Source organism: Pleurodeles waltl, chromosome 12, assembly GCF_031143425.1.
Source record: "Pleurodeles waltl isolate 20211129_DDA chromosome 12, aPleWal1.hap1.20221129, whole genome shotgun sequence".
NCBI lineage: Eukaryota > Metazoa > Chordata > Amphibia > Caudata > Salamandridae > Pleurodeles > Pleurodeles waltl.
In genome coordinates this window covers 13,806,934-13,821,434 of record NC_090451.1, presented here as the reverse complement: position 1 = coordinate 13,821,434, position 14,501 = coordinate 13,806,934, and the positions used below count along the sequence as shown (strand labels likewise).

Genomic DNA, 14,501 nt, shown 5'->3' with positions numbered 1-14,501 from the left:
TACTTAATATGGCCACAACTGTACTTACAATGTCTGAGAATAGACTTAGACACTGTAGGGGCATATTGTTCATGCTGCTATGCCCTCACCTGTGGTGAGGGCATGTTGACCCCATCTCTGACGATGCTCTCCTTAAATGCATCCTCGATACAAAGCCCTCTAACCATTCTCTTGACCCCATCCCTAGTGCCATTGCCATTGACTTCTATACTAATTCTCTTTCCTATTGGACCACTCTGGTCAACCTCTCCCTCAGTCAAGGCTCCCTTCCTGTGTCCTTCAAAACTGGGCAGGTCACCCCTCTGCTAAAAAAAAACCACCGCTGATGCGAACGACCTCAACAACTACCGTCCCATCACTAACCTACCCTTTCTTGCGAAAATCACAGAAAAATGCGTAGCGAAACAACTCTCTCGCCATATCAAGGAAAATGATCTTCTTGACAATTTCCAGTCTGGCTTCATTCAAAACTGCAGCACTGAAACAGCCCTGCTGCTAGTGATTGATGACGCGCTGCGGATACTCTATTCAGGGGAGTCTTGTCTTCTAATTCTTCTGGACCTTTCTGCAGCCTTTGACACTGTCAATCACAACACTCTCCTTAACACTCTTCAACAGAGAATGGGCATGGAGGGCACTGTGCTCAAATGGTTTGCCTCCTTCCTCTCTGATAGATCCCAAATGATCAAAATATCGAACAGTCTTTCAGCTCCTTTAGCGGTCAGTCAAGGTGTCCCTCAAGGCTCCATACTTGCACCCACACTGTTCAATCTCTATTTAGAACCGTTGGGAAATCTCCTGAGTAAATCCGGGATCCACTATCATCTATATGCGGATGACACTCAGATCTACCTTAAGGTGGCCTCCACTCACGATCTCTCCTTCCTTAGCTCTACTCTCGACTCCATTCAAAACTGGATGATAACTCATCAACTGATCCTGAATCCCTCCAAAACAGAATTCCTCCTCACTTTCTCATCCCCCAGTGCAATCATGGATGGATCAGATCAATCTAATGAACAATAAGCCCATCATTGTCGAGAGCGCAAAATCCCTTGGTGTCATACTCGACAAAAAACTCAATCTACTCTCCCACATCGACTCCATTGCAAAGTCTGCTCGACACCAACTGCGCCTTCTTTGGGGGATGCGTCGCGTCTTCCCGGAGCACGACCTTAAAACCCTGGTCCAATCGCTGGTTCTCTCTAGATTGGACTTTCCCCCCTGAAGTCTATTCTCCATTCAGCAGCTCGTTTCATATATGGGGCCAAAAGAAGCGACCACATCTCACCCTTGTTATCCACCCTCCGCTGGCTTCCCATAGAGGCAAGATCTATCTACAAAACTGCATGTATCACCCGCAAAGCCTTGCACTCCTCCTCCCCTCGCTACCTGGTGAATAAGCTGAAACTCTCTGGGGGCTCCAGACCATCACGTAATGCAGAAAAATTATTGCTTGAACCTCCCATTTTCAAGAAGGAAAGATTGATGGCCCAATCCTTTTCAGGCAACGCGGTGAGAATCTGGAACTCACTTCCGCCTCAGCTTCGGACCACCACCTCTTCCCAGGCCTTCAAAACTGACCTCAAAGCTCTCCTCCTTCAAAGACACTTCCAAAGTTAATTCAAGCCCTCTGTTTTCTGAAGGAAGTCCTTCCATTATAGGAAATTCTGTTCTCCATGCCTATAGAAGTGCCTTCCCAGGGTGTTTTTGTGTTTTGAGTGTCTGCCATTTAGTGCAGTATTATAACTCTACCTGTATTTTGTACTCGTTTGTAACATGCACACGGCACCTTTCCTTTTCAACGTATCATTTGCTACCTCTTATATCTTGTTTGCTTTTGATACATGCACAACGGCCACCACTGCCTCATGTAACGTAACTATTGTTTTAGTGTTTTGAGTGTCTACCATTGATTGCAACTTTTTCTACCTCTATTCGTACTTTATTTGCTCTTGTAACCTGCACACGTCACTTTTTCCTCTCATAACGTATCGTTTGCTACCTCGTTTATTTTTTGCTCTTGATACGTGCACAATTATCACGATTGCCTCATGTAATGTAACGCTTGTTTTTGTAACAGGCTCACTTGTATTTCTTCTCCTCTTGTATCTGTACTTTGCCTATTGTGAAGCGCTCTGACACCTTCGGGTAAAGTCCGCGCTATATAAATACGCATTAAATAAAATAAATAAATAAAATAGTGCACCCTGCCTTTGGGCTGTAAGGCCTGCTAGAGCGGTTACTTACCTATGCCACAGGCAGCATTTTGTGTGCATGGCATCCTGAGGGGGATGCCATGTCGACTTTGCCTTTTTCTCCCCGCCAACACACACAATCTGCAATGGCAGTGTGCATGTGTTAGGTGAGGGGTCCCTTAGGGTGGCACAACACATGCTGCATCCCTTAGGGACCTTCCCTGGTCACAGGGCCCTTGGTACCACTGGTACCTTTTACAAGGGGCTTATCTGTGTGCCAATTGTGTAAACAATGGAACATTTTTAGGTGAAAGAACACTGGTGCTGGGGCCTGGTTAGCAGGGTCCCAGCACACTTCTCAGTCAAGTCAGTATTAGTATCAGGCAAAAAGTGGGGAGTAACTGCAACAGGGAGCCATTTCCTTACAGGGATGCACTATGCTATGCTTCTTCCCAGAGCTGCACTGTGCTTGGATTAATGCTAGTGTTTATAAAGGTTGGAATGCACTCTGCTCGACTTCATAGCAGAGAAGAATGTGATTGTGTTCAGAGCTGGGGTACACTGTGCCCCGCTTCACACCTGGAATTCATTGCAAGCCCTTCACCGGGGGATGCTTTGTGCCCGGATTGACAGTGGGATACAGTGTGTTAGGGGTACTCTAAGGTCCACAACTGGGTAGCCTGTAAGCAGCACAGGTCTAGCTCTTGAGAGACTGAAGACAGAATTGCGTCGCTAACCTTGAGTGAATGGATCTGGTCAGGTTGTCGATGCCATGTGTTTCCATTGGATTGAGGAAGTGTTTGAGTTGGTTTGTGCCGTTGTTCATCTGTATCATGCAGCTGAGGTGTAGCTAGATAAAGACTATGGAAGGTAAATTGTGAACGGCTGAGAATGAATGGGTTGATAAAATTCTATGTCACTGCTGTCCTACATTTTGTACACTTTGTTGAGCAGGAGCGAAGTGGAAGAAAAAAATAAAATCTAGGGTTGCACTTGTAGATTTATTAGTGCAGGTGTGTAAGCGCACAAAAGGGAAGTGTGTCAGTGGGCGGGTGTACTTGTGCTAGAGCACGTTACAAGTATTTGTCTTGTGTGTGCACAGGAGAAGGCAAGATTGGAGTACGGCCGCGCCATTGACTGGTGTATTGCGCTGATTGCCGATTACAGGATTCGCCTGGGTAAGCTTTCCTTCGCGACTCTTCTCTCTTCGGGAAGCGTGGTTAAGAATGCCTGTTTTGTTGCGTGTCTCGTTTCCATAGTGTGAACAAGTGTTGGCACCCAACTCCACCAAGGAGGATGCGGCTATTGGGAATGCCTGGGTACATGCCCCATCCCCGCAGACTGGAGGGCCTGCTTTCACTGCATATCTGAAGTCATCCGTGAGTCGTCCTTGGGTGCTCCCTTCAGACAGCAAGATCTGGTTCCTGAGAATGCCTGAACTCCCCATGTTGGTGGGTTGGGTACCTGCCTCATCCCAACAGGCTGGAGTGCCTGACTGTGCCCACGTGTGTTGCACATCGACAGTCTCCTGGATGAGTGAGTCTCTGGGAGTCACCTCTTCCCCGGCTGATGGCAGCAGGAGGCCAGCTGCCTTGGTGGTGGGGGAGATGCGGGTGTAGCTAGGTTAGGGGTCTGGTCATGCAGGAGGCTACAATGGTTGTTTGGTGATGCAGCTGTTTGTAATGGTCTGCCTGAGATCAGGGGTTGGAGGGTTCTGGAAGACCCCGTGTTGCTAAGCAGTGTGCTGGAGGGTTTGCACTGATTTCTCCCCCACGCCTCCTGTAGGGTTAATAATGGCTAGAGGTGCCTAGGTTGGTGGGTGGAGCACAGTTTGTAATTCCCACTCCTTGCATAGAGTTACAGAAACCTGGTGAAGCTGGTGCCCTGGTTTGTTTGAGGGGAGTTGATGTTTACATGGGGTTATAGAGTGCAGGACGACTCTGGGGGGGCTGGGGACCACGGTAATCTTGATGTCTCGTTTGTGGTGTTATGAGGATGGTTGTCTCAGAGACCTATTACGGACGGGTGTTCGTTAAGACCTCAGCCTGCTTCTGCTACACACAATGCTATTTTACATCTTGCAGGTTGTGGCTCCTTTTCCGGTTCCTTTACGGAGTACTGTGCGGCAGAAATCAGTAAGTGTCACCTTGGTCGACTGAGCACGTAAGAACACCCTTTACTTCTTGTTTAGACCTTTCCTGTTGTCTATGCCAGACGTGTCTCACCCAAATGCTGATCCCTCTCTGAAGTTTTCCCTCTCAACCATTAAGCAGAAAGTGGTGTTAATGCAGTTTTCTGTTCCACAGCGCCTGGTCATCACACCAGTAAAAGAGCTGTTTTTTTAAATTGCTTAACTTTGTTTAAAATCTAGCCTTGAGTTTCAAGGACTTTTATCTTAGAGGCCTTGCATTTTGAATTTTCTTATAGATTTACATACTGTGCACAATTCTGCCTCCCAGTGGCTGCGATTCACAGGGCTTTTCACAACGGTAACTTATGCTTGTGAATAACTTACTCATGTACGTTTACTCTCACACATGTCTAATTTTGCTGCCTTGGGCTGTTGACAAAATCCAAGTGTAAAATTACTCAAAGTTGTAGATTAACTTGTCTCCACCCCCTGAAAACATTTGTGCTTTATGTGCGTAAAGCATTTCTTTTGTTTAAATAGGCAAATCATGCAGTAGCTTGTGGGCTATGTGGCAAGTGTTGTAAATCCTTAATCATATGGAGAATGCAGTGGTCATTGAGTCACATAGTTCCAGTGAGCCTGCCTAGTGCACTGTCCTGCAACATGTTATAATAACTTTGCTGACAACTGGCTTTCATGCTAGGTTATCCAGTGCGGAGAGAGGTTCAGGAAGGGCCATTTCGCTTGACTTTCCCCAGTTTGGAGACCGACACAGACGACTCGCAGCTGGAGTTAACACCCTCTAGATCTCACCTCATCCGGAAGTGCCTGCCTGACCGCACCCGAGCCGCCAGGGACAAAGCAAACGAAAAGCTTGTGGAGTACATTGTGAAAGCGAAGAAGACTGAGAAGCACCTGTTGTCGGTCCTCAAGGGTGAGAGGAAGTCACGCTGGCTGCACGAGTTCTTGCACCCCAGCCGCTACCTGACGTGTGTGGAGACGTACCTGGAAGACGAGGACCAGCTGGAGGTGGTGGTGGATTATCTGCACACCGTCTGCGATCAGATGAGCAGCATCGTCCAGACGCTCATGAACGGCGACATGATCCGCTTCATTTTGGACGTCCTTCTGCCCGAGGTAGGTGGCTGGGACCCTCCGCGGCAGCATCCGGTTCAGCTGTACATACCACCGTTCATCACTCAGAGGGGGCACGGGTGTGTGTCTGCGTGTTTAGCTGTGCTTGCGTTTACATACCCATCAGTTTGTCCAATGCTCCCCGTTCCGCAGACTTGTGATTCTTGCAGATGTTTGGGGGAGATGATGAGACTGGCTTTGCTCAGAGTTGATGCAGCAGTTGTGCCTGGCTTTCAGTGTACTACCAGTAATGCAGCGTGCCTTTATGATGCCCAGTCTTTGCTTTCCTCTATATTCAGTTTTTGGTGTCTTTGCCGTCTAGGCTGTGATTTACGCCATCTCCGCTGTGGATAAGATTGACTACAAGAAAGCGGAAGAGAAGTACATGAAGGGGCCATCAGTCAGCCAGAGGTGAGCGCTTCCCCTCCAGATTCTTCCCCTACCCCAACACACAAACTGCTCTGAGGAGGCCCTCAGTCAGCCAGTAGGTAAGATCTCTTCTAGGAGATTGTGCCCTCCCCAGGTCCCCTACAACAAATCCCCACTCTACTGCAGTGCGCTGGGTTTACTCTTCAGCGAGGGGTGCAAGCCACTTCAACACTATTGGTAGGCATGCATTGCCACTTGGCTTGAAAACTGAATCGTTTTTCTGTATGCATGAAAGTAGGACCACGATTTCTGTTCCTTTACAGCGGAAGATATTGTCTTTGCTATTCATGTTTAAGTCTAAAAAGCAATTGGATATTCATGTATTATAATTTGTGATGTTGCTAAAAGCAAATACACGTGATAAAGAAAACTGAAGAATAATACAAATATTTCTAAATAGAAATATTGATTTGCAAAATGCATACAAGTAGTAAATGTATCAACGAGTGAAAGGGAGCAGCTGGGCCAGTCTGCCAACCCATTTCCTCCAGCAGAGCTCTGCAAAGGATATTCTGACTTCTACAAGAAAAGGCCAGTATGTACCATAGCCACAGGGTGGCTGGGGGTAAGCCTGTGGCCGTGGACTGAAGTTCAGCTGTCACATCATAGCCTGGTTCCAAGGGACAGACTCGCACTTGGGGTGCATCCCTCGCAGCACAACCTGTTTTATATATGGTGCACTTCTAGGGAGCTGGCGGTTAGGTTTACCAGAGGAATGGCTCACACTAGCCAGCATTAAACCTGAAGATACTGCTTCACAAAGCCGTACAGAGGACCTGACCCAGCAGCCGGCTGGTTCTAGATCTGCTCCTCAGGTGTATTGATTGATAACTTTTGTCCCAACCAGAAGACAAGGCCTCAGTCTGGGAGGGGCTCCCCATTAGCCTCTTCCACCTTTGGGAAGGTGTCTCTCACAGAGAGGACATGTTCTATTCTCTTTACAATTGTTACCCTCGGCGTCAGGCTTCCTGATTCTTTGACCTATACTTTATCACGTGGGACATATGGCTGAAGCGGGGTTACAGAAAAAGCACAGCTATAGTCCACGTCACATCAGCTCCTTGCATTACTACTCTGCAGGCGCCCATGGTTGAGATGCCTCACGTTATTTTTATGAAGGAAATGTTAGTTTGTACAACATCATGTATTTTGACTCAGTATGAGTAAGGGTGAGTAAGAGGCTTGTTTAACTCATGGGCTTGCCTTGAGGATGGAATAAATTACTCCGTCCCCATGATGGAGAACCTGTCTACCTAGTTCATGCCATGAACGGAAAGAGTTGACCATGTTATTCCTCAGTTGGACATACTGATGGCTGTTGAGAAGGACTTGGTAGTCAACGATGAGGAACACGCAGCAGAACACAACCGAAAGCCTCAAGCACAAATAGTTGCTTTCTCACTCCTTGGGGGTCCCTTGGCACTTCGGATAGACAAAAGATGTCTAATGTTTCACAGCTCAGTGATACGAGTATCACAGACCTCATAAGGGTCAAAGGCTGCGTTGCCGTCAGAGGGATTGAAAACTGTGACCATGGTGTTAAAACACAGATTTTGTTGGCTGATGCATTAGTCCACTCGGCCCCGACACCGATCGAGTATCAACAGACAGATGCTGTGCTTTTGAAGAGCCTGCAGGAAAGGGGCAGGGTGCTCCTTGGCTTCTGCAGATATACTGTAAACTTCCAGCAGTTTGTCTTGCACTGGTAAAATGGAAACAGTCGGTAAGTTTTAGTTGCAAAGGTGCAACTTTTATTTACTTATTTATTTTTGTAGCACTGTCTCGACTGCACCCCCTTTAGGTCTTCTTTAAAGGTGGAGATTGTCTCCATTACAGCTAGCTTAGAAGTGGCAATGCCGGTACACTCCAGATGTCTTTTGGAGCACAAACGGGTCAGAATTGCTCTCTACCTTTGTAGGAAGTTGGCTCTGTATGCACTATTTCAAAGTTAGGAATAGTGTGCACAGAGTCCAAGGGTTCCCCTTAGAGGTAAGATAGTGGCAAAAAGAGATCATTCTAATGCTCTATTTTGTGGTAGTGTGGTCGAGCAGTAGGCTTATCAGAGGATAGTGTTAAGCATTTGTTGTACACACACAGGCAATAAATGTGGAACACACACTCAAAGACAATTCCAGGCCAATAGGTTTTTGTATAGAAAAATATATTTTCTTAGTTTATTTTAAGAACCATGGGTTCAAGATTTACAAGTAATACTTCAGATGAAAGGTATTTCACTTAGGAACTTTGAATTAGCAAAATAGCATATACAGTTTTCACATAAATGACATATAGCTATTGTAATACTAGACAGTGCAATTTTCAACAGTTCCTGGGGGAGGTAAGTGTTTGTTAGTTTTTGCAGGTAAGTAAACCACCTACAGGGTTCAAAGTTGGGTCCAAGGTAGCCCACCGTTGGGGGTTCAGAGCAACCCCAAAGTTACCACACCAGCAGCTCAGGGCTGGTCAGGTGCAGAGGTCAAAGTGGTGCCCAAAACACATTGGCTTCAATGGAGAAGGGGGTGCCCCGGTTCTGGTCTGCCAGCAGGTAAGTACCCGCGTCTTCGGAGGGCAGACCAGGGGGGTTTTGAAGGGCACCGGGGGGGGACACAAGTCAGCACAGAAAGTACACCCTCAGCGGCACAGAGGCGGCCGGGTGCAGTGTGCAAACAAGCGTTGGGTTCGCAGTTGGATTCAATGGGAGACCAAGGGGTCTCTTCAGCGATGCAGGCAAGTGGGAGGCTCCTCTCGGTAGCCACCACCTGGACAAGGGAGAGGGCCACCTGGGGGTCGCTCCTGCACTGGGGGTCGGATCCTTCAGGTCCTGGGTGCTGCGGGTGCAGAGTCTTTACCAGTCGTCGGGTCTTTGGAGCAGGCAGTCGCGGTCAGGGGGAGCCTCTGGATTACCTCTGCAGCCGTCTCTGTGGGGGATCAGGGGGGTCAACTCTGGCTACTCACGGTCTCGTAGTCGCCGGGGAGTCCTCCCTGTGGTGTTTGTTCTCCACAAGCCGAGCCGGGGGCATCGGGTGCAGAGTGCAAAGTCTCACGCTTCTGGTGGGAAACGTGTGTTGTTTCAAAGTTGCTTCTTTGTTGCAAAGTTGCAGTCTTTGGTGAACAGAGCCGCTGTCCTCGGGAGTTCTTGGTCCTTCTAGATGCAGGGCAGTCCTCTGAGGCTTCAGAGGTCGCTGGTCCCTGTGGAAAGCGTCGCTGGAGCAGTGTCTTTAGAAGTGGGCAGACAGGCCGGTAGAGCTGGGGCCAAAGCAGTTGGTGTCTCCATCTTCTCTGCAGGTTTTTCAGTTCAGCAGTCCTCTTCTTTTTAGGTTGCAGGAATCTATCTTGCTGGGTTCTGGGAGCCCCTAAATACTCGATTTAGGGGTTTGTTTAGGTCTGGGGGTTAGTAGCCAATGGCAACTAGCCCTGTAGGGTGGCTACACCCTCTTTGTGCCTCCTCCCTGAGGGGAGGGGGGCACATCCCTAAACCTATTGGGGGAATCCTCCATCTGCAAGATGGAGGATTTCTAAAAGTCAGTTACCTCAGCTCAGGACACCCTAGGGGCTGGCCTGACTGGCCAGTGACTCCTCCTTGTTTTTCTCATTATCTCTCCTGGACTTGCCACCAAAAGTGGGGGCTGTGTCCAGGGGGTGGGCATCTCCACTAACTGGAGTGCCCTGGTGTATTGTAACATGAAGCCTGAGCCTTTGATGCTCACTGCTAGGTGTTACAGTTCCTGCAAGGGGGAGGTGTGAAGCACCTCCACCCAGATCAGGCTTTTGTTTCTGTCCTCAGAGCACAAAGGCCCTCACCACATGGGGTCAGAAACTCGTCTCTCAGCAGCAGGCTGGCACAGACCAGTCAGTCCTGCACTGAACAATTAGGTAAAATACAGGGGGCATCTCTAAGATGCCCTCTGTGTGCATTTTTTAATAGATCCAACACTGGCATCAGTGTGGGTTTATTATTCTGAGAAGTTTGATACTAAACTTCCCAGAGTTCAGTGTAGCCATTATGGAGCTGTGGAGTTCGTTTTTGACAGACTCCCAGCCCATATACTCTTATGGCTACCCTGCACTTACAATGTCTACGGTTTTGCTTAGACACTGTAGGGGCATAGTGCTCATGCACCTATGCCCTCACCTGTGGTATAGTGCACCCTGCCTTAGGGCTGTAAGGCCTGTTAGAGGGGTGACTTACCTATGCCATAGGCAGTGTGATGTCGACTTAGTCATTTTCTCCCCACCAGCACACACAAGCTGGCAAGCAGTGTGTCTGTGCTGAGTGAGGGGTCCCTAGGGTGGCATAAGACATGCTGCAGCCCTTAGAGACCTTCCCTGGCATCAGGGCCCTTGGTACCAGGGGTACCAGTTACAGGGGACTTACCTGGGTGCCAGGGTTGTGCCAATTGTGGAAACAATGGTACATTTTAGGTGAAAGAACACTGGTGCTGGGGCCTGGTTAGCAGGGTCCCAGCACACTTCTCAGTCAAGTCAGCATCAGTATCAGTATCAGGCAAAAAGTGGGGGGTAACTGCAACAGGGAGCCATTTCCTTACAACCTTGAAGTGTCATCCAGGGAGATCTCAGAAATGATTGATAATATCTGGAGAATGCTGGAAGGATTGCAAGTTACTTTAACATCTGAGCCTTTTGCTGTAAGTAGCCTACTTGGTACAGGGGTTGGGGTCCTTGGCACAGAGTTGTGCCCCAGTAGGCATCTGTAAGGTCAGTTGAAACCTGGAATGGTTGCTTGTGTGTCCTTGCAGTAGTGTTCAAAAACATTAGCAAATTGCACAATCGTTTGGGCTTTGTTCCTTTCTCTTCATCTCCTTCCCCCCAGTGGAATGGAAAATGTCCTAGCTGTCGTAACAGAAAGTTTCAATTCTTCCAAGGACATGGAGGCGAGAATTAGGCTGTTCATTCCACGCTTTAGTTTTACAGCAGCCCTTCAAAGACGGACATTTGAACTTTCTAAAAACTGTCAAATAACTTCATGTTCGATGGCATCTGTCGCTGTAGATACACATGGTATGCATGAGCTCGCCATCTGGTGTTGGGTTGGAGTGTTACAAGTTGTTTTTCTTCGAAGAAGTGTTTTCGAGTCACGGGACCGAGTGACTCCTCCTTCTGTGCTCATTGCGCATGGGCGTCGACTCCATCTTCGATTGTTTTCTTTCCGCCATCGGGTTCGGACGTGTTCCTGTCGCTCCGAGTTTCGGAACGGAAAGATAGCTGAAAATGGAAGATTTTCGACGGTATCGTTGCGATCCGGTTCGAGATAGACACATACGACAACGCGTTGAACATCGAAGCGCTTCGGTGCCCTTCGGGGTAGATTTCGGCACCCCGTCGGGGCCTAGTCGGCCCAACCGCGTGGAGAACAACGCCGATGGAACGGACCCCGTTTCGATTCTGCCCCGAATGCCACAACAAATATCCTTATACGGACCTACACTCGGTCTGTAACCTGTGCCTGTCACCCGAGCACAGCGAAGAATCCTGTGAGGCCTGTCGGGCGTTCCGGTCCCGAAAAACTCTGCGCGACCGTCGAGCGAGAAGACTGCAGATGGCGTCCACGCCAAAGGAGCGTCGACAGTTCGAGACAGAAGAGGAACAGGAGGAATCCTTTTCCATCCAGGATTCAGACTCCGACGAGCTAGACTCTACAAAAACTGTGAGTAAGACGTCGAGATCAGAACTTAAAAAAGGAAAGAAGGCCCAGGGGACGCCACTGCCAACCGGCCATGGCTCCACCCAAATTCTCGGTGACCAACAATCGGCACCGAAAAAGGCCCATTCAGTGTCGAGATCGTCCGACTTCGGTCGAGACACCGGCACGCAGCCTCCTCGGGACCGAGAGAGTGCTAAACAAAAGCATCGACACCGAGAGTTCGGTGTCGACACGGATCTACGCCGAGACAGTGGCGCCGAAGCCCATAGAGGCCAAGAATTTTCGGCACAGAAAAAGAGGAAGGTTACCTCGGAGCCAAAAAAACAATCAACATGGTTTTCGGAGCCGAAAAAAGCGACATCAGACCCTGTTTCAGGCTCCTATACTGAAGAGCATTCTATGGCTTCACAAATGAAGAAACATAGGTTTGAACAAGAACTGCAATCCACTGAAGTGGATCACACGCAAAAGCGTATCTTTATTCAGCAGGGGACTGGGAAGATCAGTACCCTTCCACCTGTCAAACGAAAGAGAACGCTTCAGTTTACTCCTCAGCAACAAACAGCACAAAACGTAACACCTCCTCCCTCGCCTCCACCTGTAACTCCGGCTTCGCCAACTTACACCCCGTCACATTCGCCAGCTCACACCGCCATGAGCCACGATGACCAAGATCAGGATGCGTGGGACTTGTACGACGCACCAGTGTCTGATAACAGCCCAGACACATACCCAACTAGGCCATCACCACCGGAAGACAGCACAGCCTACTCACAAGTGGTGGCTAGAGCAGCACTATTCCATAATGTGGAACTACACTCGGAACAAGTAGAGGATGATTTTTTATTTAACACCCTCTCTTCAACCCACAGCTCCTACCAAAGCCTGCTGATGCTCCCAGGCATGCTACGCCATGCAAAGGACATTTTCAAGGAGCCAGTTAAAAGTAGGGCAGTGACGCCTAGGGTGGACAAAAAGTATAAGGCGCCTCCTACGGACCCTGTATTCATCACCTCTCAGCTGCCACCAGATTCTGTGGTGGTAGGGGCTGCCAGAAAACGGGCAAATTCACACACTTCTGGGGATGCACCTCCCCCAGATAAAGAAAGCAGGAAGTTCGATGCAGCCGGGAAGAGGGTTGCTGTCCAAGCAGCAAACCAGTGGCGCATCGCAAATTCACAAGCGCTGCTTGCGCGATACGACAGAGCCCACTGGGATGAGATGCAGCATCTCATTGAACATCTCCCAAAAGATCTGCAAAAAAGAGCAAAACAGGTTGTTGAGGAGGGTCAAAACATTTCCAACAATCAAATACGCTCCTCCATGGATGCAGCAGACACAGCCGCAAGGACCATTAATACGTCGGTTACCATCCGTAGGCACTCATGGCTTAGAACGTCTGGATTCAAGCCAGAAATTCAGCAGGCAGTGCTTAACATGCCAGTCAACGAAAAACTTCTGTTCGGTCCGGAGGTCGACACAGCCATAGAAAAGCTCAAGAAGGACACTGACACTGCCAAGGCCATGGGCGCACTCTACTCCCCGCAGAGCAGAGGATCTTATAACACCTTCCGCAAAACACCTTTTAGAGGAGGGTTTCGGGGTCAGGCCACACAAGCTAGCACCTCACAGTCCGCACCGCCCACCTACCAGGGACAGTACAGGGGAGGTTTTCGGGGCCAGTATAGAGGGGGGCAATTCCCTAGGAATAGAGGAAGATTTCAAAGCCCCAAAACCACTACCAACAAGTAGTGACTCACACGTCACTCACCCCTCCCACACAACACCAGTGGGTGGGAGGATACGTCAATATTACGAAGCATGGGACAAAATAACTACAGACACATGGGTCCTAGCAATTATCCAACATGGTTATTGCATAGAATTCCTGCAATTCCCCCCAGACATACCACCAAAATCACAAAATTTATCAAAATACCATTCACAGCTTCTAGAGATAGAAGTTCAAGCACTACTGCAAAAAAATGCAATAGAATTAGTACCAAGCACACAAATAAACAGAGGAGTTTATTCACTGTACTTCTTGATACCAAAAAAGGACGAAACACTGAGACCAATTCTAGACCTCAGAGTAGTAAACACATTCATCAAATCAGACCACTTTCACATGGTCACACTACAAGAAGTGTTACCATTGCTCAAAAAACACAACTACATGACAACCCTAGACCTCAAGGACGCATATTTCCATATACCAATACATCAATCACACAGGAAATATCTAAGGTTTGTATTCAAAGGAATACATTACCAATTCAAAGTATTGCCTTTTGGTTTAACAACCGCTCCAAGAGTATTCACAAAATGCCTAGCAGTAGTCGCAGCACACATCAGAAGGCAGCAAATACATGTGTTCCCGTATCTAGACGACTGGCTAATCAAAACCAGTTCGCTCACACAATGCTCAAACCACACAAATCAAGTCATACAAACCCTCTACAAACTAGGGTTCACCGTCAACTTTGCAAAATCAAACATTCTGCCAAGCAAAGTACAGCAATATCTAGGAGCCATAATAGACACGACAAAAGGAGTAGCAACGCCAACTCCACAAAGGATCCACAATTTCAACAGAGTCATTCAACACATGTCTCCAAACCAAACAATACAAGCAAGAACAATACTACAGCTCCTAGGCATGATGTCCTCATGCATAGCCATTGTCCCAAACGCAAGACTGCACATGAGGCCCTTACAACAGTGCCTAGCCTCACAGTGGTCTCAAGCACAGGGTCACCTTCTAGATCTGGTGTTGCTAGACCGCCAAACTTGCCTCTCGCTTCTATGGTGGAACAGTATAAATTTAAACATAGGGCGGCCTTTCCAAGACCCAGTGCCACAGTACGTAATAACAACAGATGCTTCCATGACAGGGTGGGGAGCACATCTCAATCAACACAACATAAGAGGACAATGGAACATACAT

General features: G+C 48.4%; 1 protein-coding gene across 1 annotated transcript in view; it reads left to right on the top strand.

Annotated features, from left to right (window-relative positions):
• Positions 1 to 14,501, top strand: part of PWWP3A (PWWP domain containing 3A, DNA repair factor) — a 116,110-nt gene that overhangs the window by 87,966 nt on the left and 13,643 nt on the right. The window contains exons 9-12 of the mRNA XM_069216215.1: positions 3,301 to 3,376; positions 4,283 to 4,333; positions 5,033 to 5,466; positions 5,786 to 5,874. Coding sequence (XP_069072316.1) covers positions 3,301 to 3,376; positions 4,283 to 4,333; positions 5,033 to 5,466; positions 5,786 to 5,874 — 650 coding nt within the window. The remainder of the gene's footprint in view (positions 1 to 3,300; positions 3,377 to 4,282; positions 4,334 to 5,032; positions 5,467 to 5,785; positions 5,875 to 14,501) is intronic.